The sequence below is a fragment of the Palaemon carinicauda genome, chromosome 45 (assembly GCF_036898095.1).
Source record: "Palaemon carinicauda isolate YSFRI2023 chromosome 45, ASM3689809v2, whole genome shotgun sequence".
NCBI lineage: Eukaryota > Metazoa > Arthropoda > Malacostraca > Decapoda > Palaemonidae > Palaemon > Palaemon carinicauda.
In genome coordinates, this window is record NC_090769.1 from 18478106 (window position 1) to 18504573 (window position 26468).

The 26468-nt window shown below is 40.8% G+C and overlaps 2 protein-coding genes across 5 annotated transcripts in view; one reads left to right on the plus strand and one right to left on the minus strand.

Annotated features, from left to right (window-relative positions):
- Positions 1 to 16671, minus strand: part of LOC137634794 (nuclear receptor coactivator 5-like) — a 209547-nt gene extending 192876 nt beyond the window's left edge. For 2 of the 3 annotated variants that reach the window (XR_011042571.1, XM_068367335.1), the window contains exons 1-2: positions 16555 to 16671; positions 14151 to 14262 (exon numbers count right to left, since the gene is read on the minus strand). Coding sequence is in view for 1 of the 3 variants with exons in the window: in XM_068367335.1 (XP_068223436.1) it covers positions 14151 to 14239 (89 nt within the window). In the remaining 2 variants the exon portion in view is untranslated. Of the gene's footprint in view, positions 1 to 14150; positions 14269 to 16554 lie in introns of those variants that run through there. The other variant, XM_068367336.1, reaches the window with a different exon arrangement.
- Positions 1 to 26468, plus strand: part of LOC137634795 (trypsin-1-like) — a 244077-nt gene that overhangs the window by 111417 nt on the left and 106192 nt on the right. The gene's annotated exons all lie outside the window — the stretch shown is intronic.

Below are 26468 nucleotides of genomic sequence, written 5' to 3' on the forward strand. Positions count from 1 at the left end.
CCTCTCCGCAGCCGGAGTGTGGGAGCAGGCAGCCTCAGCGTGAGCTGGGCGCACAACCGTGGCAGGTTGTAGGCTAACGGGTGCAGCGCCAACCTCTCCGCAGCCGGAGTGTGGGAGCAGGCAGCCTCAGCGTGAGCTGGGCGCACAACCGTGGCAGGTTGTAGGCTAACGGGTGCAGCGTTAACCTTCTCCGCACGAAACTCCTGCATAACCGCAGCTAACTGAGTCTGCATAGACTGCAGTAAAGACCACTCAGGGTCTACAAAAGCGGCAACAGACGGAGCTACTGTCCGTTGTGACTGAGGGTCTAAAACAGCGGGTGCGGCAACAGACGGAGTTACTGCCTGTTGCGGTACCACCTTGCCTCTCTTGGGAGGTGTGCAGTCGTCGGAAGACTGCAGCGAGTCCGAACTGACCCAGTGGCTACACCTGGGCCGTTGGACTTGCGCGGAAGGGACCGACTTGCACTTAATAAGCTGCGAGACCTTGGTCCAAGGTTTCTTACGAGAAACCTCTTCCGCAGACGAGAAGTAAATGGGCTCTCTCGTCTTTGTGTGGGTGGGGCGATCTTGGGTAGATACGCCCGAAACCACGGAGGGAAAAACGTCTGTTCGCTGATCAAGGCCTGAGGAACCCATAAGTCGTTCGACATTACTTCTCCCCTGGGCTTGGGAGCTTGCAAGAGGTCCCGGACTAGGTGAACGACAGGCATGAACAGACGAACCCTCGGACGCAACACTGTAACACTTTGCGCATATCACTTTATCACTTTGATTTTCTGTTTTGCACTTATTTCACTGAAATCGAAACTTTTACTGATTTCTACCTGAAACACGCAATCCTACCCTTCATTAAAAGGTAGTAATTGCGAAAACAGTCGTATAATGCAACAGAAAACATATATAAAGATAAAGAATTCAGTGGCTGGAAAAGAGACTAAACACTAGATCAAATAAACTACGTTTACAATCTCTCACCGCACATAGCCTGGGAACAAGAATAAAACCCTAGAAACGTTTTACCTTCTTCCCCTACAGCGACTAGGGAGGAGAGTAAAACGAGAACAACGTTACCCGCTTGAACGAAACGTTTTATCTCCTCTCTCTCCCTCCGTCTCTATCTCTCTCTTTCTCTCTAGATTTCCACCTGAGAGAAGAGCCCAATTATATATCGTCAAAACATGTGATTTGCTAAAGGAAAAAACTGAAAGGTTTTCCAAATAAAAAGTTCCTTTAATTTAGAATTTAAACCATTTAAGCTAAGAAAGAATGAACGAAACGCTAGAATAGGTTTACTCTTACTGCAAAGTGAAACCGTGATACACTCTCTCTCTATCGTAACGATAGAGCGCAAGTTGAACGTCCTGAACATCAACAACTGCGTAGACTAAAAAACTAAACGTTAGTTCATCTTTGAAAACAGTACGAGACTATCAAAGAAATTCTTTCATAAAACATTACATTTAAAAAGTTTTAAATTCTTTAATGGTTAAATACGATATAACGGGCTCAACGTTGATTAACTTCGGTTCCAAGTTAGGACCGCCTACTAAAAGGAAAGGTCGCAAATAAACAAAACATAAAAATTTATTTTTATATGTTTATAATAAAAGGAAAGTTAATCGAAGAGGCCTAATAAAGGCGAAGAGATATAAAATATAAAGATCTATAACGTGTTAAGCAAAATTACTAAAAACCTAAACACACTTCCGTCTAAGGGAAGGGTCGGCCATTTAAAAGTGAAAGAGAGTCCATACTCTCTTTGCCACCAAAATAAAATCTATCCAAAACGAGTTCAAGTTTTGAAATGAAGATAAAACCCCTGCATAGCGAAAGCTCAAAACTGGAATAGTGTACTTCACCAAATAGTTGTGAAAACAAATCCAGTTAGTAACAGCGTATTTAGTAGGTCTTGCCAGTGGCACGACAGAGAGAAAATTGGTTCTTTGTTGACATCGAGTACTTGAGTACCTACTTGACAGATAGCGCTGTTGATGTACACCCCCACCTGTATAGCGATCGCTGGCGTATTCCGCCCGTAGGTTTTTCTGTCGGGCAGCAGAGCTGACAGCTATATGATCATCGGGTAAGTTTAATATTGAAAAATAACTTTTAATGATCTTTTGTTATCTTTGTGATTTGAATAAATTACAAATTAAAACACTATTAAGGGCAAACTATTAAATGTAGTATGGTTCTTGAAAAATGTTATAGGGTGGAGTAAATATCATAAGCCACAGTAAAAAAAAGAACCATCATTTGGAGATTTTTAGGCATAACATCTCAGAATGACCCTACCCCACCCACACTAGCTGGGGTAATAACAAAATGTTCTTAATCTTATTTACTTATCATGAATTCTTCACCTGATAGTAAAATTCTATTACTTCAAAATATAAAATGGCATCAAAATCACACATTTTTTTCTATTAATAAATATTTTTCTAACTATACAAACCTGAATTCTTCAATCGAAGTATGATTTCAGCAAAGCTGGATGCAAATGTTGAAACTTATTGAGGTGGCAGTAATTAGTTGTAGAGTGGAAGGTAAGACTGGCTCACCTAACAGGCTACTAGGTTCCCACTTTGACCTTAAACCTAGGACTTGCAGGGTGGTTGAGGTGGGAAGCGTAACTTGAAGGCCTCAGGTTTGTATAGTTAAGAAAAATACAAATCACTTTAAAAATCTGTGATTTGATCCCACACAAATACAAACCTACGTCCTTTAACCCTTTTACCCCCAAAGGACGTACTGGTACGTTTCACAAAACCCATCCCTTTACCCCCATGGACGTACCGGTACGTCCTTTCAAAGAAATGCTATAAAAAATTTTTTTTCATATTTTTTATTTTCTCTTGAAAAAATTCAGGCATTTTCCAAAAGAATGAGACCAACCTGACCTCTCTATGACAAAAATTAAGGCTGTTAGAGCAATTTAAAAAAAATATACAGCAAAATGTGCTGGAAAAAAAATAACCCCTTGAGGATTAAGGGTTGGAAATTTCCAAAGAGCCCGGGGGTAAAAGGGTTAATAAGGCTTTACCTCAGCATGGAGGAAACCCATATAACCAAACTGGCTGGTTTACTTTCCGGGGAAATGTCAATGCACTTCGGTCCTGTACCGGAGCAAAAGTCAAGACTTCTGTCAAACTTCTAATAACCTGGCCTTAAAGATAAGTGTTCAACTAGGTCACTACCAGCGTCTGGTAGACTGACAAGGAAAAAACTATATCCGTGTAGGGGAGAAAATTATTCAAAAGTTCAAACTTGCAGCAAGTGTCTTCATGTTAAACAGGCCGATATAAATCTTTTAATAGTTTATAAATGAAATATCAAAAATTTTAAATAATTTTTATTTTTCCTAACATACTTACCGAGAACTACTTTCTTTTAGGAGATCACTGGTTATCTCTCTCTGCGACCAGAGTTTTGAATAGTTACCCCCCCGCTCCGCGCCCTCAGTAGCTTTACCCCCGGCATTCAGGAATGTGCCCCGAGGGTAGGATTAACGGTAGGTCACTTGCTAGTCGGGTCACCCTCCTCATTAAGTTCTATTGCATTAGCATCATGCTAGTAAGGGAAGAAGGCACTCGGGGAAGGAAGGGAGGGCCATTACCCGAAAGTAGTTCTCGGTAAGTATGTTAGGAAAAATAAAAATTATTTAAAATTTTTGATTTGTTCCAACACGAATACTTACCTTCGAACTACTTTCTTTTAGGAGACTTACACTTTAGGAGGCGGGAGTGCCAATCTGACCCACCGACCCGGCCGTGGAGGCCAACAGAACTCTGGATAACGGGACCTACCAGAGAGCGGAAGCGAGGGTAACTATACAAAAATTCACGTTAGTGTCTAGGAACTCACCTTTTGAAAACTTCTTTTGACGTTCCTTCTCGACGTGTAGTCGTGAAGAATGTGTTATTTTTCTGGGAACAGACGGTACCCCCGAAGAGGCAAGTAAGCAACTGGGTAGGAGGTAGGAAAACCGCACTTGTGCCTACCGGTCGCTAGTCATGAATGCGCCTGGGGTTTACCGTTACACCGCTTGGAGAGCGGAGATGACTGTTCCAATGGAGAACCCGTCCAAGGATTTTCTTGAGTAGTCCTTGAGGCAGTGGGCAGTAAAGGTTGACTGGCTCGACCAAGTACCTGCTCGCAGAATTTTGCCCTACTGCCATGTTTTTCTCAAAGGCTAAGGAGGTGCTCAGGCCCCTGATGTCATGAGGTCTGGGAGTGCCTGGCACTGCTATGCCAGCTTCCTTGTAGGATCTGGCGATCACCTGTCTCAACCAGAAGGAGATGGTGTTTTTGGAAACTTGTTTCTTATTAATACCTGTGGAAACGAAGAGGCTCTTGATATCCGGTCGGAGATGCGCTGTCCTTTCCAGGTATTTTCTAATTGTTCGCACTGGGCACAAGTTTAAGTCTTCTGCATTACCTGTCTTAGGGATGGCAGGAATCGAGAAACCTTCAAACCTCGGGTCCCAGACTGCTGGGTTTTGAGTCTTGGCCACAAAAGAAGGTACGAACTTGAAGGATACTTCTTTCCGCCCCTTTGAGTGAGAGACGTCGTATGACAAACCATGGATCTCTCCCACTCTCTTAGCGGACGCCAAGGCCAGCAAGAAGACGGCCTTGAGGGTGAGATCTTTGTCCATGATATCCTTCAAGGGTTCAAAGGGGGGACGACACAGCATCTTCCGGACCTTGTCTAAGTCCCACTGGGGCACCCTCCTCGCCTGAGGGGGGCAAGACTGCTCGAAGCTTTTGACAAGCATCGCTATGTGTCTCGAGGCCCCCAGGTCGATGCCCTTCAGGAGGAAGACTTGGCCTAAGGCAGCCCGAACTCCTTTTATGACTGGGATTGACATCCCTACTTTGTCCCTGAGAAACACCAGAAAATCTGCTATGTCTGGGACAGAGGCCTTAAGAGGTCTAATGTGCCTCTCAGAGCACCACTTCGTGACGGAGGCCCATTTTGTCTGGTTGACCGCGGCTGACAACTTTCTCAGGTATAGAGACATTCTCTTAGCCGTGGAGGAAGAATATCCTTCTTTCTTCAGGAGCCGCTCTTTAGTCTTCAGGCGTGAAGACGTAGGGAGAGTGGGTTGTCGTGGACCCTGAGAAAGTGAGGCTGGTGCAGAAGGTCTGACCTGGCGGACAGAGGCCACGGCGGTTGACTCGATAGGTCTTTTAGATCCGCGAACCACTCTCTCTCCCCGGCCACCAGGGCGCTACCAAAGTCATCTTTAGGTTTCGGGCCGTCCTTACTCTGTTGAGCACTTGTCTTATCAACGTGAAAAGGGGGAAAAGCGTACACATCCAGATTGTCCCACTTGTGCTGAAAATCGTCTTCTAAGGCTGCTTTCGGGTCTGGTACAGGGGAGCAATAGACTGGGAGTTGGGTGTTGAGGTTGTTGCAAAAGAGGTCAATCACCGGGGAACCCCAGCGTTGAATGATGAGCTTGGCTACTTCTGGGAGAAGGGACCATTCTGTCCCTACTATCTGGCCCATTCTGCTGAGGCCGTCGGCCAGAACGTTTTTCTTCCCGGGAATAAACCTTGCTAACATCACCACTTGATTTTCTTCTGCTCAATCTAGAATCTCTATGGTGAGATCGCACAACTCCTTCGATTACAAGCACCCTGCTTCTTTATGTATGCCACTACCGTGGCGTTGTCGCACATCAACGCCACGGTGTTTCCCTTTAGCAGACTTGCGAAGTGTAGGCACGCCTTCTGGACTGCTTCCAACTCCAGGACATTGATGTGGAGTTGCCTCTCCCCTTCCAACCAGGTCTCTCGTGCCGTTTCGTCGAGGAGAAGGGCTCCCCATCCCTGGTTGGGGGCGTCTGTGAACAGTAGTAACTCGGGAGGGCCGGTCCCGAAGGGCGTCCCCTTGAGTGAGTTCGACTGGCAATGCCACCATTCTAGGGAGGGTCTCGTGTTTGGAAGGACTGGGATTAGCACCTGCTGTGAATCCGTCTGGCACCAGAGGTTCTTGAGATTCCATTGGATGGATCTGAGCCTTACCCTCCCTTGGGGAACTAGGTTCTCCAATGAGACCAGGTGACCTATCAGCCTCTGCCAGTCTTTCGCCCTCCTGGGGTGTTCTGACAGGAACGGCTGACTAATGTGCCTGAGGTTTCTTATCTTGTCCTCCGAAAGGAAAACTTTTCCCCGAATGATGTCTAATGTCATTCCCAAGTAGTTCATTCTGGTGGATGGGGATAGATTTGACTCCTTCGGGTTGATTACGATCCCCAAATCCTTGCAAAACTGGAGGAGACTTCTCCCTTGTTCCTCCAAGAGGACCATTGAGGCGGAAAGAAGCCACCAGTCGTCCAGGTATCTGATAAGGCGAATGCCTCGTTCGTGAGCCCCCACTGAGACAGCCGTGAAGACTCTCGTGAACACTTGGGGCGCTGTTGACAGACCAAAGCAAAGGGTCCTGAATTGCAGGATCTGGGAACCCCATTTCACCCGGAGGAACTTTCGACCCGAGGTGTGGACCGGAATCTGGAAGTATGCGTCCTTGGGGTCGATGGTCATCATATAATCTTTCTCCCTCAAGGACAGCAGGACTGACTTCGGAGTGTCCATTTTGAAGTCCGTCTTCTTGACGAACTTGTTGAGAGCTGACAGATCTATAACCGGTCTCCACCCCCCGGTCGCTTTCTCCACCAGGAACAGGCGACTGTAGAAACCTGGCCCTGGGAGAAGAACTTCTTCCATGGCACCCTTCTGTAGCATGGACGATACCTCCTCTTGAAGGGCGGTCCTCTTTAACGGGTCTTTGGGATCTAGCCATTCTGTCCGGTTGGCCGGAATAAGCGGGGGTGGTTCCGTTAGGAACGGAAGTCTGTAGCCCTCCTTTAGTACGGACATTGTCCAAGGCTCTGCTCCTTGAGCCTTCCATGCTTGCCAATGACGTCTGAGGCATCCTCCAACCCGAGGGTTGGGCGGGGATAGGGGGCCTCCCACTCTACCTTCTTCTAGAGGGGCGGCCTGATCTGCCTCTCCTAGAGGCGGAGTAACCCGACCTGAAGGAGCTTGAGGACGCTGGAGCTCCCCTGCGGGGGGGCTGAGGCATTGCGGACCAGGAGGAAGAGGGGGGCCTCTCTCCTCGTAGTGCTGGTAGAGGCTTGGGGTGTCGCGGCACTATCCGAGACGGACCTCTTATAGGGCGGTCTCCTAGGGGTCGTAGGTCTGGGGACGTTAGCCTCCCTCTTTTTCAAGACCTTCTCCATTATGGCTTCTAGTTCCTTCAGAGGAAACAAAGACTCTCCCCACAGGGGAAGGCTGCGAATGGCTCGCGCCTCCCTGTCTGGTACCTTCCGAGACACCTTCGCCAGAACAGTGTCTCGCTTCCAGAGCACCCAGTTAGCTGTTAGTGCGAGAGACTGATATGTCAAACACTTAAGGGTTTTACCCCCGGAGGTAATGAGGTCCCTCAGTAGGCCTTGCTGGTCAGGGTCCTCGGGGTCGAAGGAGGCTTGTACACCTACCAAAGTGGAAGCCCACCAGTCCAGCCAAGAGGAGACGTTTACTAAGTCCCTCGACATTTTCTCCATCATGGAGGCTTCTGCTGGCGAGAAACAGACTGGGGCCGAAGAGGCTCTACCGTCTGAAACGCCTTGACTAAGGATGTCTACTGCTGACTGCACCTTAAGGGGCCTGGGCGTTGTCCCGCTGGTACATAGACTTTGCCTTGGGGTCTGAGGCCCTGGAGCAATTTTGAGGACCTCTGGGTTTTGGGGGCCTCGGCATTGCTGGCCACTACCTTGCCGACATACTCCTGCTCTAGGACTAGATCTCGGGCTAGAGGAAGTGCTAGGGACGTCTTAGGTTGGGAGGGAGTGCATGATCCTCAAAAGGCTTGACTTCCAGGAAACTTCATCCGTAGTCGCAGGTTCCGCTATTTTGTGGTGCCTTCTGAAAAGGCTAACCACTCTCCTATAGACGGAGTCCTCCGTCAGGGAACCCTCCTCTCCGTCAGCCGAGGTCTCGGCTTGGGGCCGGGGAGCTGGGTTACCGGGCACGCCGACTGGACGTCTAGCTCTTTGGGGACAGGGGCGCCGTCCTGCCAAGGTACTGGATTTCATCTGCGGGGACGTCCGCACCAGGGGCCTGGGTTAACGCAGGCAACGCTGGTTCAGCGGGGACTCTCGGCCGCCCAAGGGCTCTGGGTGCCGAGGATGCAGTTCCCGTGGGCTGACCCGACAGCGGGAACCGTTCCTTCCGACCCGAAGGCCGCACCAGCTGGGCTGGTTCGGCCAGGCCGCCCGACAAGAAGCGCGTTTCCCCCCGCTGGGCGGGATGAACCGGAGGCTTCGGGGACTTACGCTTACCTGTAGAGTCCTTCCTACGGCTTGATCTCGAGGAGCTGGGTCACCGGGCCCTCCCCATCGGGCGCTTCGGTTCTGGAATACCAGGCACTCCCTTGCGGTGGTACCGGTCTTCCCCGGCGGGAGCTCCGCACCAGGTTGGGGGGTCAGAACCGGCATCGCCGTACCGTCGAGGACTACCGTTCGTGTATTCTCTCTGGGGGACGCGGACATGGATCCCCGTGGGCTGACCCGACGGAGGGAACCGTTCCTTTAAGTCCAAGGGCCGAACCAGCTGTGCTGATTCGGCCAGGCTGCCCGTAAAGAAGCCCGGTTACACCCGCTGGCGGGGTGAACCGGAAGCTTCGCAGTCTTACGCCTGCCTGAAGAGGCCTTCTCGCATTTCTCCCTGCGAGGGTTATATCTGCGTCTGGAGGATGGCCTTCGTGGTGAGAAAAACCCTGGGCTGCCGGTCCGGGGAACGCTGCAATACAGACCTGGGAGGCTCCTTCTCGGCGAGGCCCTCGGCTGCAGAAGAGACTGAAAAATACGCCAAAGAGACTGGAGCAGAATTAGGGACATTTTTCCCCCACATGGGGTCATCAGAGGAGACGTGGCCTGCTTGCACCAGGACTCCGTCTCCCCACACACTCTCGAAAGTAGCACTTACCTCGAACTACTTCTTAGGAGTTACCTTCTCCACAATAGACCAACCTCGTCTCCTACTCTGGGTAGGAGAGGGTGGTAGGGAAGCTCTGTCAGGCGAGACGCCCGGCGCTAGTCTTCTTAGGCGAACCCTTCGTCGCCTACTTCTTCTTGGTGCTATACCGCACCCACTCAAACTCCTGGGGAAGAGCAATGGGCACTTCCCCACAACTGACTTACCTCGTCCCCTACTCTGGGTAGGGGAAGATGGCTGTATAAGAAGCTCTATTCGACGAGGCATCGGGAAGTAAGTGGCGAGGAGAGGCTTGTCTTCCTATGAGCCTCTTGGATGTATTCTTCCTCTTGGTGCCGAACTGCACTCACTGCACTACGTTCCAGGACTAGTAGTCCTGACACGTGGTTGTAGGGGAACATAAGCTGCCCCTACACGGCTAACACCGAGGATAAGGGGAGGAAGAATGATTTATTGTAAAATTGTTCCCTTCAGCTATTAATTCCTTGAAGGGAATCAAGGAATACTGCTCCATAACGCACACAACGCACGACACAAGCACTTAAGGAAATGAATTAAACACTGGGTAAGCACACGGTTGAAAAGTGAACGCACAGGAACACTTGGGAAAGCACACTGGAAAAAACGCAAGTTGCCACGCTGGGAACACGTGGGGCACAGGACGCACACAAAGGATCGACAGAGATACGAGAGCGAGAGATGTTCACCTCTCGCGACCAGAGAACTTAATGAGGAGGGTGACCCGACTAGCAAGCGACCTACCGTTAATCCTACCCTCGGGGCACATTCCTGAATGCCGGGGGTAAAGCTACTGAGGGCGCGGAGCGGGGGGGGGGTAACTATTCAAAACTCTGGTCGCAGAGAGAGATAACCAGTGATCTCCTAAAAGAAAGTAGTTCGAAGGTAAGTATTCGTGTTGGAACAAATCTGTTTTTAACGTATTAAATGTTTTTAAAATATTCTACAGTATTTCTATTGTTCATTACTTCTTGTATAGTTTATTTATTTCCTTATTTCATTTCCCCACAAAGATATTTTTCTCTGTTGGAGCCCTTGGGCTTACAGCATCTTGCTTCTCCAACTAGGGTTGCAGCTTAGCTAGTAGTAATATACAGTAATAATAATAATAATAATGATATAATTGACCAAGTATGTTTGCTCATAAAGTCCTCCTTCCAGTATTGAACTTTGCAAGAACGAAAGTACTGCCATTCATCAATACGAAAAATACTTTAACAAACTCATTTGGAAAGTTTGCAAAGTAGCAATGCTACATGCGTTACCAGTATGTTGTAAAGCTGGTGCGTTTTTTACGAGGACAATATCCTCAAAACTGATAGGATACTCAAGTGGGCAGCCCATCCCTCTGGTGATACATCTGTGGGGTGCAAGTTCCCACAATAACGATTGCCATGCAGCTACCAAAGTATACTGTACTGTATTCCTGCTCCAACAACATCATAAGGTAAGGAGAACACTGGTTGTTGACTAATAACACTTCAAAAACTTCTGGAGCAATTGCTGAGGAGCCATCAGTGGGAACTAGCCTCCTTATCAAATGAAATAAGTATTGACAGCAACTTACTAATGAGTGCAAGACCTTGGTAATTGTAGACAAGTCTTGAAGATCTCTGTCTTCTTTAGTAACAAACTAAAGTCGGGTCTATGATTTTCAGATATAATTCAAAGGAAATTTCCTGCCCTGAAGACACTCCTCATCTGGTCTGTGAATAGGACAGGGCAGGCCCAGTAGAGGAAGAAGGGAAAAACAAGCATTGACGGATCTCCTTCAATGACCGAACTGCTTCTGGCTTTCATGCTCTCCCAGCATAAGAGAACCACTTGCCTTAGCCTTTGAAGAGTAAACCTGAGAGAATGGTACCATATGGCCCATAGCAGAACCTCCCAAGTGTCTGTTCTTGGTTGGTGAGGACCCTTGCTGACAGCCATATGAGCACGATGTGGCATCTCACAAGGGTACTGAGCTCGGGTCTAAGTAGTCACCTGTTCCAATCCCTAACACACGAATGAATAGGAAGATCTTGATATTTGGTCAAACCTTGGAGCATGGGATGGTCTCCTCTCCTGGTCTGGTCTCTTGAGTGTAAAATAATGCTAGGATGAAACTGATAAAAGGTGACAGGTGTACAGTAAGCCCTCCTTATTCAGGCATTAGGTAGCAGAGACAGAGTGTGGGGACTATGACATTTGGTCTAAAAACCTCTGTCCAGAGCTTTTGGTGTACAGTCAGCTCTCCTTATTCAGAGAGGTTAGGTAGCAGAGAAAAAGTGTGAGGGCTATAACCTTTGGTCTAAAAGGCCCTGTCTGCAGAAAAGCTCAGAAAAATCTACAGAACTGAACTGAACAGAGCATCAGATAAAATCGAGAATCAGCGAATGCTTGCTGCCCCAGGGAGGGTCAACTCATAATCTACCAACTCATTACCTACATGCGGTTCACTAACATTAGGTAACCCATTGTACTGCACTATATTGTTTTTACGTGGTCTCTATCACAGTGTAAGTATTGTATGACCACACTTCAGTAACTTTACACAAGTGCACTGTACTTACGAATGTACAGTACAGTAGTGTACTCCTCATCATTTAGGGATGCTTTGTTTAATGACCATTCAAAGTTATATTGGGTTCTTTTGAGTGGCCTGGTATTTGTTTAATGACAATCTTGCAAAATTACAATAAGCGGAGTGCAGTGGCAGCACAGTTGTGAGTAGTGTGTGCGACTGCAACCAACATGAGTCAAAATGAGAAATTTAAGTGTTGGAAATAGCTGAATACAGCCTAATGTTAAAAAGGGCAAGTCAAAATATGGATTAGAAATCAGCCGATAATAGTGTACAGTACAGTGTATCTTAGTAATCCCTGTTTGCCAACAGTTATATAGGTGGATGAGCGACCTGGTGGAGTAACAAGAACTTTGGGTGTGGAGGAAATGCCCCCCCTTAATCTCAATAAAGTCGCTGGCAGCAGGGTGATAGATTAGGTTTAAGAGGATAGACAAACTGTCTTTTTGGCTTCTACTCCTGATGCCTGGCAGTTGATCCTACTGGAATTTGTATGGACCGGCACATCACAAAGACCTGGCAATCATTTGATGAACCTAGCCAATGAATCCTTTACAGATTTAGTCAGTCAAAGAAAAGAGATGACAGAATGACCCCAGTCCAGGGAGTAGGTGCTAAGAATCTCCCGGTTTATAAATACTAGGGAAAATTTGAAAATAGGTAATTGGAACGTTAGAACCATGAATCATATTGGGAAGTTACAGAAAGTGGAGAGTGAATTTATGAAAGGGGATTGGTAAGGATACCTTAGACCAAGGCAATATACATACAGTACATCTATTCAGAAAGAACAGATGGAGTAGGAATGATGATGACACCAAGAACAGAAAAGGCATTAACTAAGTGGAGAGCTGTAAATCATAGATTGTTACTTAGAGAATTTAAATCAAAGCAGTGCAATACGAGTACAGTATTATAATTTGCTATGCAACAACAAACGATTCCCCTCAAGAAAGGAAAAATGAATACTATGAAGAACTGCAGTGTGTAATATATGAGATCCCAGAGAGAGATATGAAAATTTTGATTGGCGACTTCAATGCTAGAGTTAGAAGGAATAATCAAAGGATAAAGAATATGATGGGTGTCGAGGGTCTTGGCGAAGTTGCAAATATAAATGGAGCACATTTCCTAAGTTTCTGTTCAACAAACAATTTTGTTATTGGAGGTACAAGGACATCCACAAATATACATGAACTTCACCATGTGGCAATTACAAAAATTAAATAGATCACATTGTCATTAATAAAGAGAAATGTAAGAAGTGCACACAAATTAAAACTGAAAGCATCCAACAGAAAGGTAGATAAAATACCTAGGTTTGATACAACTAAGCTTTTAGAAGATGAGCACAGACAAACATTTTCAAATGAATGTAGGAATTAATTTACACACTTGAGAGACTTTGAGAGACAAAGTGTTGGTAGTGAAGTTTTGGGACATGCAGTTACACGAGTATTCGCCTTTGGCCAACCTAAAGAGTTAATGGAGACATGATAACATTTATCAAGTCTCCCACTTAAGGACAATATCCATGAGACGCCTGTTTTACTGGGAACAGAGTCCAAGAGTATCATTTAACAGCCGGAAAATTTTCCCTTCTCCAACCAGTGTAGAGAAATGTTTTGGCTCTGTATTTGCCATAATAGCAAACGTAGAATAAGTATGTGTGGGAGATAATATAGCTTTACTGAAAAAAGGGAGCTACAGTAGAATAGAGCTGGCAGCAAGTGAGAAATTTTTTTTATTATAATTAGAGTATGAAAACACTCTTATCCTGAGGGCATTAACCTTTAACCTGAACACATGGTGAGGGGCTACCAAAGGAAAGCCTGAAGTAATTGATGCAGGCATAGGCACTTGGGAAGCAGTGTCCCTACATCTCCATCTCGAATGTATGGCGCAGTACTTGACAAGAATTGACAGAGAATACACTGACCATGAAGCAATCTCCAAACTACCAAAATACCATATGTATGTACAATGTTGTACACAATGTTGTACACAATCATGTACTGTACTACTGTAAGTCAAAGTAATAACAGTAAACTAGAGGAGCCTATAACAAATAATATACACTGTACCATTATGTTATTCATTGTCAGGCACATGTATTTCAGATCGATAACATGTCAAGTTTGTATTAATACTAACTCATGTTCAGTATACTGCTCATGTCACCAGGTTTGATCACAAGTACCAAACGGGTGCATTCTACACTGCAGTAGAGAGTGAGATGTGGCTACAGTCTCTACTGACGGCTGAAATCAAAGTGGTTTGTCAGTGAGCAAGCAGGGGGAAGCACGCTGCTGACTGGTAACAACCAGTCGATTGTTGATCCCTCGTTTAAAGTTTTAACAGCAATGTTTCAACTTTGTGATATCATACTCCTATGCCAAGAATGAAGGTTCGTATTTGTACCAAAACAAACAGTAATTATTCAATACAGAGCTTGATTATTCCATCAGACCAGGTGCTAAAGAATACAAAACATTAAGGGTTGTTTGTCTTAAGGATATAACACTCTTTTCATAGTGAATATTGGTTTCTCCACTCACCTGGGGGATCTGCTCCTACTCCTGCTGCGTGTGCGACTGCGGGTTTGTGACCGGCGATGATCACGATCCCTCATATCTCTTCTGGACATGGCAGATTCGAGAAAATTTACAACTGAAAAAATCAAAGTAATGTCAATACTTAAAAAAATAATGGTACCCAATAACAATACGAGACATATGTATAAAGAAAAAAATGAACACGGACAGCTTTGCAAACTTTTATTAACACTTGAACTTGATCAAATACAATAACACTCATCCTATAAAATTCCAGACTTAAAATTCCTTACCTCTCAGAATATTCATAAGGTTTTTATAGATTGTCAAGCAATGAATTTTTGAAGGCCATTCTTTGGTAGACACCACTCAAATACCAGAATGTAAACATAAAAAACTAATTATACCTTATGGATTTTGTAATATAAATATTTCCATTACTGTAATCTTAAATACAGTGCTGTATACAGGTAGTGATTGTTACGTACATATTTGCTATTATTTTCTTTTGCCAATATTGTTTGGCTATGTTCTATGATAAATTAACAGATAAGGGAATAAAACAAAGTAGATTTCACACAATCTACGTTTTGATATACTGTCGTTGACCATAACAACATGGATCTGAGTTATGGAAGATCTACAAGTGAAGTTGAAGCAAAAGGACGGGAAAGGGAGGACACTCCCTCAGAACGTCTGTCAGCTGCAGTAGAAGATCCGAGTACCCACAGCAGGGCTACCAAAGTCATGAATAAGTTGGATGACAATCTGGCCTTGTTGAGGACTTTCCTCACGAGGCAAAAGCTGAGGAATGTGTACTGTATATGTCCAAGTTGTCCCACGGGTGTTGGAAGGAATATTAGAATCTCACCTGTAGGTCAGGTTCTAGTGAGCAGTACATCGTAAGTTTCCGGTTGAGGGACATTGCAAACAGGTCTAACAAGGATAAACCCCACAAAGTCATTACTTAGTTCACTATTCAAGGATCCAAAGGTCACGGACTCAACTATCAATATCTTTCCACAAAGATTATGTACTTGTCTGTTATGTACCAGGATGACAGAATTTCAACGGATTGTTGGCTAAGTTGCTGTGAAATAGACCGTCTAAGAACGGGGATATTTTTTTAAATCTAATGGTTTTGCTCTGCCGTGCAATCGCTTCGCTCGCGGAAAAAGAAAAACATCCAGCTCCTATGTACTGGCAAGCGTTACATGCTGAGCTGCGCATGCTAATCCCATTGATTATTATTTCTCAGATCATCAAGTTTTTATTTGCAATGAAAATGTATTATCTTTTAAGAAAAAGGACATTTTTCTACAGGAAACACCTGGTTTTTTTTTAGTAGAAAATCTGTTTCTGTACAAAACTATAATCAAAATCAAAGGGGTGTATGTATCATAGCGGCCACCTGTATGTATTATTATGGCTAACTTTGAATACAGCAGTGTAAGGGGGTCGCAGGAGAGCGTTAGCCCCCATGTTAGGTTAGAATGTAAGGGCATGGCTTGCAGGTTAGGTTAGGGGGGCAAGTTTAGGTTAGTTGATGTCCATTTTTAATCCACGCAGGAGGAACTGGCCGCTGATATACAAAGGCTCCAAATCAAAATAGTGTTTTTGCAATGAGCTATTCAATTATGTGAGTTCCGCCCTAACTAATATTGCACTATTCTATAATGAAACAGTTCAAGTATTGAGGTTTTCCAGTACGATGGCCACGGCTACAAACAAAAAAATGATAGGAAGGAAATTCCTATTTTCTGTGTGCAGGAGACCTACCATAGAACACTAATAGCAACTTACATTATGAGTCTAATATGATGAATGCATATTTGTAGGCTTAGAGAATGCTAAATATAGGATAGGCATATCCTTTTATCTTCAACATAGCGGCGAATATATGGGATGGTATTCAATAATAAATTAGTAGTCTAAGCATATTCCTCTATCTTCAACATAGATGCAAATGTACGAGATTGTATTCAATAATAGAATAGTGATGATTGTACAATGACAGTGTTCATGTTTAAAATGGGCTTGGCCAGGAGTCTAAATTATTTCATATTAGTCAATCATTTTACGGACATTCAGGTGTAACTACCGCAGTATAAGTAGGACACTTATATCAAGTACAAAACATAAAATAAAGACGAGACATATCTTAAATAGTAATAAATCTGACTTGAGAAAGATAACTAGCGTTACACTCATCTGATGTAACAACAATAAATAAGAAAAACGTTGGCTAAAGTCCATTCTGCCTAAATGGGAGGGAAATTTGGCTGGGACCATAGTACGTTTGACTGTTACTTTGGCTGTACAGTGCAATATAATACAGTACAATACAGTATCAATATAAATAAACGTACCAGTAGAGCTACAAACAAATAACATAAGTTGAAATTACCAAAAATCTATATCCTATTGAATGGTTTGAAGACGTTTTCCGTGATATCAACACTAAACAACTCAGTAGCGTGGTCGTCAAGTGTATTCTATTTGTATATGATTTGTCTGATTTGTGAACGGTTTGTATAACTGTGTTTGGTCAGAAACGGAAGCGTTTCCTGCAAAAAGAATATTTTTACTATGCATTATTTTGCACTTTATTTGACTATTTATACAAAAATAACCAACAAACATATATATTCTATTAATAACATAATTTTTCCTATAATTAAGGTAATGTATTAGATTTTATATTCATATTTATGTATTTTAGTTTCATGTAAACCCTATAAACCACACCTTTTAGGTGACTATTTTAACAGACAATAATTCTTTTTTATTTGTTTTTACAGCCTTTGGTCTAAAGATTTAAAGGCCACTCATGAACGGCAGAGACAAGGGACTTGGGAACAGTGAGATTGCCCTATCATGCAGGACAATGTCCCCTCTCCACCCATGTCAGGACTGAGGGCCAGGCAATGCCGCTGATGACTGAGCAGATAGGCATATATGCTCCTCCATTCACTCCATCTTCAGCTCAAAAGGATAGTGAAGCTGCAACGACCAAAGGAACTAACGATTTTGAGCGGAATTCGGACCCGTCTGGCGACTACCAGTCAGGGACGTTACCACATAGGCCACCACGACCCTTACAGTAGGATTTACAAATTAGCCTATGTACGATTCAATATATGCCCCATTTGCACATACAGTATATATATATATATATATATATATATATATATATATATATATATATATATATATATATATATATATATAGAGAGAGAGAGAGAGAGAGAGAGAGAGAGAGAGAGAGAGAGAGAGAGAGAGAGAGAGAGAATTGTTAGATACAAAAGTGCTTTCCTAGTGCTAATATACGCTTTGAGTGAAGGGGTCGCGCTCCATTTCTTACCAGTTTTCTACTGTTATCACCGAAAACATTACTGCTTTGGATTCATAAATCCTTTTTCCACAAAGTGGCTACTGAGAGCGCCATCAAGAGTCTTGACCTAACAAATTAGCTGAACCACTAGTTCGAATGGATTCATCTGACGCGGGCCAGATTTCGGAAATAAAATTGAAAACAAAATTATCAATCATCAATCAACCATATTCGTCGCATTCACATTGATCGTTCAACCTCATAATTTGTATTAACGGTACCACGACCAGCACCTGCAAATAAAGACATTAGAATGGGCTGCTATACTGATACGGTGTCTCAATTCTATTAGCTGACAGGTTGGTACGAATCAACTTGAGGAGTGGTGGTACGAAACGTCTCGGGAATATAAAAAAACAGACACCAAGATGGAAATATAAACTGTGTATTCTGTGACGTTGAAGAAAATGCTAACCACTTTGTGTTATATTGTCCACAGTTTAGTGACATTAAGAATAAAAGCAATTGAACTCCAACAACCGTACGAAGAAGATAGTGCACAAACAGTTGGAAAATTCTTTTTTTTTGTGAAGAAAATATTGGATGAAAAGAGGAAAACTAATGAAAATAAGGAACACACAAAACTAAAAGACACAGAGGCGCCGTTGAGTAGGCCTACAAATCATCTTGGTACGGAACAACTTAAAAACAACTACTGCCCAAAACAAAACGCCAGTCTCTGAAAATAAGCTTATGAGCAAAGGGAAAAAAGGAGATTGTTAACATTAACGATAAATAAATAAATACTGTTAAATGATTCCGGTAAAGGAAATGCCCAGTAAATCAGGCATGTGAGTGTATATTTACTTTTTCCTCTTAAACGTCATTATTTCTTTATTACCCTTTATTACTGACTATACCATGAATTCGACCATTTTCCTCATTTCTTATGATTCATATTAGTGATTATCCCAGGACTAATTCTCTCTCTCTCTCTCTCTCTCTCTCTCTCTCTCTCTCTCTCTCTCTCTCTCTCTCTCTCTCTCTCTCTCTCTCTCTCTCTCTCTCTCTTTGAGTAATTGGGTAAAGAATATGGTGTTATTTCATTTAAAATATCTAGGAATATTTATATTATTTTTTGGTATTTTGGGGTATTTTTAGGTTTTAAGAAAATCATAATTTATATTAATGCGAAATCGTTCTTCTACCATTTTAAGGCTTGTAGCTATCATCTCTCTCTCTTAAACAGCTACATTACATTTACCGTCATTCCCCCACTGATCAGGCCAGGCCCTCTCCTATGTCTTCCATCAACGGCATCCTGTTCTATCAAACATCTCTCCATATCATCCTTCACCGTATCATCTTGCCATCTAATTATCTACCTCCTTCCCGATTTTCTCCTGCTCACAGATTCCTCCCAAGCTCTCCTTACTCCCTCCCCACCATCCATCCTCACCATGTGCCCACATCATCTCAGTCGTGACATTATCATCTCTGTGATCTTTACTATGCCTGCCCTTCTTCTAACTTCATTATTTCGCAAAGTTTCAAGCCGATCATGACGTGGTACAGGCTAGATCGCGTCAAATATGCCATGACTGATTATTTTCTTTAATACATAACGAAGATTAATTGATTGATTGAAAGTTTTCTGGTATCCTAAAATCTAAGGTCGCTGACGCCGACCCCTAATGAAGAGATGAGAAGAGCCACCAGTCCTAAAATCGCGCACAACACGTAAAACATGTTGGTAAATTTTTCCTCTGGGGTCACTGTTTCCGGTAGTTACACACCGTAACCACTAGGGGTGCCAAACCTTAAACTGAGGTAAAATAATGAATTTACTTTTTGAGTTAAAAAAAAAAAAAGTTTACCATTTGATGCAACTCGACAAGAGGAACATATGATGGTGCAAATTCCATTCCCGTATCTTGATTAGTTTAGTATAAATCAGCAAAACATAAGTGCCCAAATTTGACCCTTGACCTAACCTCAGAGGTCACCATTTGACCTAGGACCTTAAAAATTGACACCAAACCCTAATGATATTTCCAAAACATTATTATTATTATTATTATTATTATTATTATTATTATTATTATTATTATTATTATTATTATTATTATTATTATTATTATTTGCTAAGCTACAACCCTAGTTGGAAAAGCAGGATGCTATAAACCCAGCGGCTCCAACAAGGAAAATAGCTCAGTGAGAAAAGGAAATAAGAAAAAACTACAAGAAGTTTAAGAACAATAACAACATTAAAATGAATATTGCATATACAAACTATAAACAACTTGAAAATAACAAGAGGAATAGAAACGAGATACGGCAATTTATTGTCTTAGCTTCAATGGGTGTTTTTCAGTATCTAATCAAGTAGAATAACATGATATTGCTATTAACGATAATAAAAACAAAATAAATGCATATATGAAAGTATAAACAAAGTAATGTAGGTGAGCAATAGAACAATATCGCAATATGATTCAGGTAAATCCTCCAATTTTGGCTCCAGGGCAATGCATCAAAGCAATGCTGGTGTACCAACCGTGTGTCACACGATCGTACATAGTTCATTTGGTGCTTGTATCTTCGCTCTCCTCTTGCACTAAAAAGAACCTAAAAAAAAAAAAAAAACATGTCTTTTTCTCAATGGTAACAGTGTCGATTTTTTAACATGAAATGTCCTGTTGCCTTGAGCTTTTGTATATAAAGGGGAGCATTCAATAATAAACTCATTCAGTTGCTTCCATACTCTCTTTGAGTCACAACCTTCTCTCGGCCCGTCACACCGGTCTCTAGTATTATACAATAGGTAGTTTTCGATCATGGGATGTTGGAAAACTTTACTTTCAGTAACTGATATTTCCCTTGTTGAAAATGAGGAATCATTACTAGTTATCTTATTACTTTTTTATTACTTCTGATATCTTTTATTTATTTCCTTATTTCCTTTCCTCACTGGGCTATTTTTCCTGTTGGAGCCCTTGGGCCTTTATAGCATCTTGCTTTTCCAACTAGGGTTGTAATTTGGCTAATAATAATAATAATAATAATAATAATAATAATAATAATAATAATAATAATAATAATAATAATGATAATAATAATAATGTGATGAAAAGGAAGAAAGAGAATGATATATCTAAAGACAAGTGAAAGGTTGGTAATGACAGACAGTTGTCGAGCACTCGGGTACACTATTCTATCTAATTTCTCTTTTTGTTTTGTTAAAGTTTTAATAGTTTATATAGGAAATATATATTTTAATGTTGTTACTGTTCTTAAAATGTTTTATTTTTCCTTGTTTCCTTTTCTCACTGGGCTCTTTTCCCTGTTGGGACCCCTAGCCTTATAGCATTCTGCTTTTCCAACTATGGTTGTAGCTTAGCAAGCAATAATAATAATAATAATAATGATAATAATAATAATAATAATAATAATAATAATAATAATAATAATAATAATAATAATAATAATAATAATAATAATAACTTCCGAATTAAAAGGTGTGAGGCTGATAGAATCAACATTCACAAGTGGGATTGACTTCACTGATAAACAAACTATAGAGCGGAATAATAGTAAAACTATTGAAAACAAATTATATATTAAACTTTTAAAAAGAAAAAAAAATGTCAACTGTAGGATGTCGAACACATGATGGAATATGAATTGAACAAGCTTAAGTAACACTTTTGGGAATTGTGGAATATGTTGAGAAAAATCTTGAAAAACTAATGTCCGAAGAACAAGTCAATTATGAGTATTGGAGATTTACTTGTAAGAAACAAGGTATTTCTTCTTCTTCTTCTTCTTCTTCTGTGTCTGCATCTTTTCCCACCTTTATGTGGGGTCGATGTTTCTGGCCAGCGTACTAATTTTCTTTAATGATTTTAAGTTCAAGTAATTATAATATATCTCATTCCCTTATAATTTTTTTTTACTATTTATTACCCCTTTTCCACATACTTTATATGGATTTTAGAGAGAAAAACTGCCAATTGAAAGACAATCTTCTGTTATTAATAACTAACTGATGTGTACAGTATATAATAGACGGTAAAAAAGGTAATACTTGCAAAACTTAATCTAGCCTATCACGATAAATCCAGAATTTTAAGGTGGAGGGCAAACGGAACTAGAGTCAAACTCGTGAGATTTGTAGGTAGCTTCAGTCTAATAATTTAACCACACTATTTTCCAAGAGAAAGAGAGAAAATACTTCTCTGTTTTATAGTGGAACTTTATTGACACCCTCATTATTGCGATAAGTCTAAAACCAAAACCTGTTTCTTATCGAAAGAAACCAGCTTCTTCGGGAATATCTGGGTCAGGGTGACCATAGGCTGATATAATCGCGGAAAAGAAAACGGCTTTCATCTGCCTTGTCATAGTGTTATAATAGAAACTTTATATATATATATATATATATATATATATATATATATATATATATATATATATATATATATATATGCGTGTGTTTGCATGTGTGTATACACACACATTTCCCTATATAATAAAGAGCAGGTGTCTGGTTTAATATAAATATAAATATAAATATACAGTATATATATATATATATATATATATATATATATATATATATATATATATATATATATATATATATATATATATATATATATATCTGGTCGCGTTAACCTCTCTCCGTCCCTCGGGTGTGGGACAGTGGGATGAGTAGTCATAGCCTGCTGAGAAACAAGTGCGTGCGCATGTGTGCATAGTTTATTGGAACATTTATCCGTCATTTTTGACGGGTCGCGCACACTAGTATACAATGTGTGTGTGTGTTTGAAAAAGTATACTTTCTATTTCTAGACAACTCTGGAAAAAATATCTTGGTCGCTTGAAATAACCGCTATAGATGGGCCATGGATCTTCCGCATTCTTGTCTCTGCTGTCCCCTGTTCTGAACTCATTTACTGGATAACTGTATTTCATCTTCCCTCCCCCAACCAGTTTCATGCTGCCCATAGAGATATACATAAAGATATAAGGGGGATTAAAAAACTAATAATAGAACCATTTTTAACATACAGAGAAAGGTTTTGTGCTTCTTAAACACCATAGTAGGTCTGTTAAGAAAATAGTAATTTCTGATTGGTTTGGATTAGTATTCCAACCAATCCCAGATGAGAGTAAAAAAGTTTTGCATTAATTAGATTGGAAGTTGGAGAACGGAAAAGAAAGTAAAAAAACAAAATGGGGAGAAAATATAGTTGGCTGGTTGTTTGATGAAGTTCAGTTTGTGTTTGTTCTTTGTGACGAGAAGGATGTCTCTAGTAAGACTATGTTTTTTTCTATTGTTTGTTCAAGTTTTGATGTTTTATTTCTCATATCTTTGTAACAATGTTGTTAATGCTGAGCGTTTTGGAGTGACAAATCAGATATAAATGCATATGACATTTTATTGTTCATGATACATATATAACAAAATGTATTTTAATCGTTCTTTTTTTTTAAAGTAGGCCTTCGATACATGGCCTAAAGCTCAAGTTCGACCAAAGTGTCTTAATTGATATAGACTTATTCTATTGTTTTTACCTTACAGAGAATGTCTTTAGTGTATTTTATGTGGCTTTTATGGATATCCATGGCGGGAAATTTGTTTTCAGCATCTGGTTATCCACTGGAAGAAGACAGTGACGAAAGTTAGTATATACTGGTAAAGTTGAAATGTTTATAGACACTGTAATGAGTCTTTATCACTTGAAGCAAGCCTTCCATATATTTCTTTAGAATATATATATATATATATATATATATATATATATATATATATATATATATATATATATATATACACTGTATATATATATATATATATATATATATATATATATATATATATATATATATATATATATATATATACACTGTATATATATATATATATATATATATATATATATATATATATATATATATATATATATATATATATATATATATATATATATACAGTGTATATATATACATATATATATATATATATATATATATATATATATATGTGTGTGTGTGTGTGTGTGTGTGTGTGTGTGTATGTGTGTGTGTTTTGAATATCATATATGATTAAATTATACATTGAACTTTTCAGATATCAGCTCAGTTGACCAAGGAGACTATCGTAGACTCTCCTGTCCGAAATTAAGAGAGCTGTGCACTTTTATTCCGGATTACAGCAATGTGAGTATCCTAAACCTTGTTTTCGGAAAGGCCTGACATATTAAGTTCTTTATTCTCATTACATCGAGGTTGGCATGAATTTATTACTTGTATACAATTCAGATTATGTTTAGGACACTTTTCCTAAGATGAACTTTTAACAGATATTCCGTTTCCTCCCAAACATCCCTTATGACATATAGAGCCTTAGAATAACGCATAGGCGTATACCGCTCTTCTGTAAAGGTACCCTGACACTTGCACGAATTTATGGCACTCATTGTCACGACTCGAGTCGTGAACTGGTGTGAACTCGTCGTGAACTCTTCGTGAACTCTTCGTGAACCTGTTGTGACATCGTGGCATGTCGTGACGAGAATTTTGAAATGTTCAAAATTTTGGTCATGACAAAATTTCGTGAACGCGGCGTGAACTATGTGCGAACTGTTCGTGAACTCGTCGGGACGATGCGGGAAGTACGCAAACTATGCTAAAACTATGCATGAACTCGTCGTGTCAGTTCGTGTCAACGTGGACAGGTGAGCTATGATTCTGAGGTAATTTTTTTATTCTTTTTTATTTTCCAGTTCATGCCACAAAATGTCACGACTTGCCACGACAAATTCGTGGCAAAAATTCGTGCAAGTGTCAGCCTGGCATAACATGCTTGCATATTGGGTCAGTCATCCTAGAAAAAAAAGGGGGGGGGGGCGTCCAACCGGAAGCAAGTAGTCTGGCCTAATCCTTACATATTCTCCTCTCTCCTCATACACCTGACAACACTGAGATTACCAAACAATTCTTCTTCCCTCATGGGGTTAACTGCTGCACTGTAATGGTTCAGCAGCCGCTTTCCTCTTGGTAAGGGTTGGTTAGGGTAGAAGAAACTCTGTAGCTATGGTAAGCAGCTCTTCTAATAGAAAGAAACTCCAAAATCAAACCATTGTTCTCTGGTCTTGGATAGTGCCATAGCCTCTGTACCACGGTCTTTCACCGTCTTGGGGTAGAGTTCTCTTGCTTGAGGGTACATTCGGGCACTATATTCAATCTTATTTCTCTTCCTCTTGTTTTTTTAAAGCTTTTATAGTTTATATATGAAAGATTTATTATAATGTTGTTACTGTTCTTCAAATATTTTATTTTGATTACTTCTCTTTTAGTTTCCTTATTTCGGGCTTATGGCATTCTGCTTTTTCAACTAGGGTTGTAGCTTAGCAAGTAATGATTATAATAATGATAATATTCATGGAAAAAAAATTGCATCTGGGTACCTGTGAATCCCCATCGTATTAATGTGAAATAGCTCTTTCTGTTCGAAAATTAGAACTACAAACTTCATGACAGACAGCATCTGCAGCATGATCATTCACTCAAGCAATTCTCCCTTTAACTTCCAATGCCCATTCATCATTATCACGCTTTTCACAAATATCAAGAATACTTTTATCAAATTCACGAAACTTACACATAACCTGGTAAGCCGTTTTCTTGTTTTTTTTGTTTTTTTTTTTTTTTTCCACTACTTTATTTTGCAGAATAATTCAAATTGAAATTAAATTCTTTACATCTACCTGAACGTTCCCATGTGATATCTTTTTCTTAAAGTGATATTTTTTCGTTGCTTGACTTTGTGCCCTCCCTATTAATATATTTTTCTACATAATATGTGAACTTCATCTCCTGGGGTAAACACTAATTCGCTCTTACTTTCTTTACTTGCAACATTCATTTCTTTTGCCCCTTTTCCCCTTATTGGTACAATACGTTGGGAGTCATCTAGATCCTTCTGACAAATGCCACATTTATCCATGTTCATTTTACCTGATTCTTTTTTTAAATAATTAGATTTCCAAGTAACGTAACTAATAACAATCTAGAAAAATCATTATTGTCTAGATAAGTGCTACTCGGGATGGCTAAGTTTGTGGAAGTAGTATTTTTCCTCTTTGGTAACTTTAACTTTTACGGGTTTATTTCTCGCCCTCCATCAGACACTAAAGGTCTGTTCAGGCGGGCCTTGGTGTGTGAAAGTAATTTCTTTCCAGTTAATATTTTGCTCTGTATCTTATCAGTTATTTCGCTAGCATTTGTATTCAGGCTTAATAGTTTTCAGGTCACTATTATAACACTTTCTAAAAAGATAAGTCTTCAGGTTTTTCTTGAAAGCTGCCACATTTTTGCTATTCTTGTCATCAAGTGGAAGGTCGTTGAAGAGTCTCGTTGCAGCATAACTAAACGTTCTTCCTCCTATTGCATGATTCACACTAATTTCGAATAGTCTATGTGGGTCATCGGCATGTCTAACTCTTACAGCAGCGCTGGTAGCTTGAGGGTAGGGGACCAAGCAATCGCGAAGATATTTAGGCTCACAAATTGGCAAATAACTAAAAAAAGGGATTTGTATAAAAAAAAAAAAAAAAAGTTATAGTGTTGATCACCCTTAAATGGTACATTAAACACAAAAATTAAGTTTTTCCAACAAAATAATGCTTTTTTATTATGGCCAAAAATTCAAAATGGCCGCCTACAAACAAAGCAAATTTTAAGGAATATGGGGGCACCTAGAATACAAAACTTTTAGTATGTTATTTATTATGAAAAATCAATGTATAATTGAACAATAATATTTATGTTGCAATTACTTCAAGGTCAAACCTTAGGATGACTGGTCAATGTTTATGAATATAATATAACGGCTTTTTTCCTTTTGTTTTCCTCAGATATGCTACAGCAACATTCAATGTGGAAGAGGGAAAGTGTGTTGTTGGGACAAGTGTATTCGG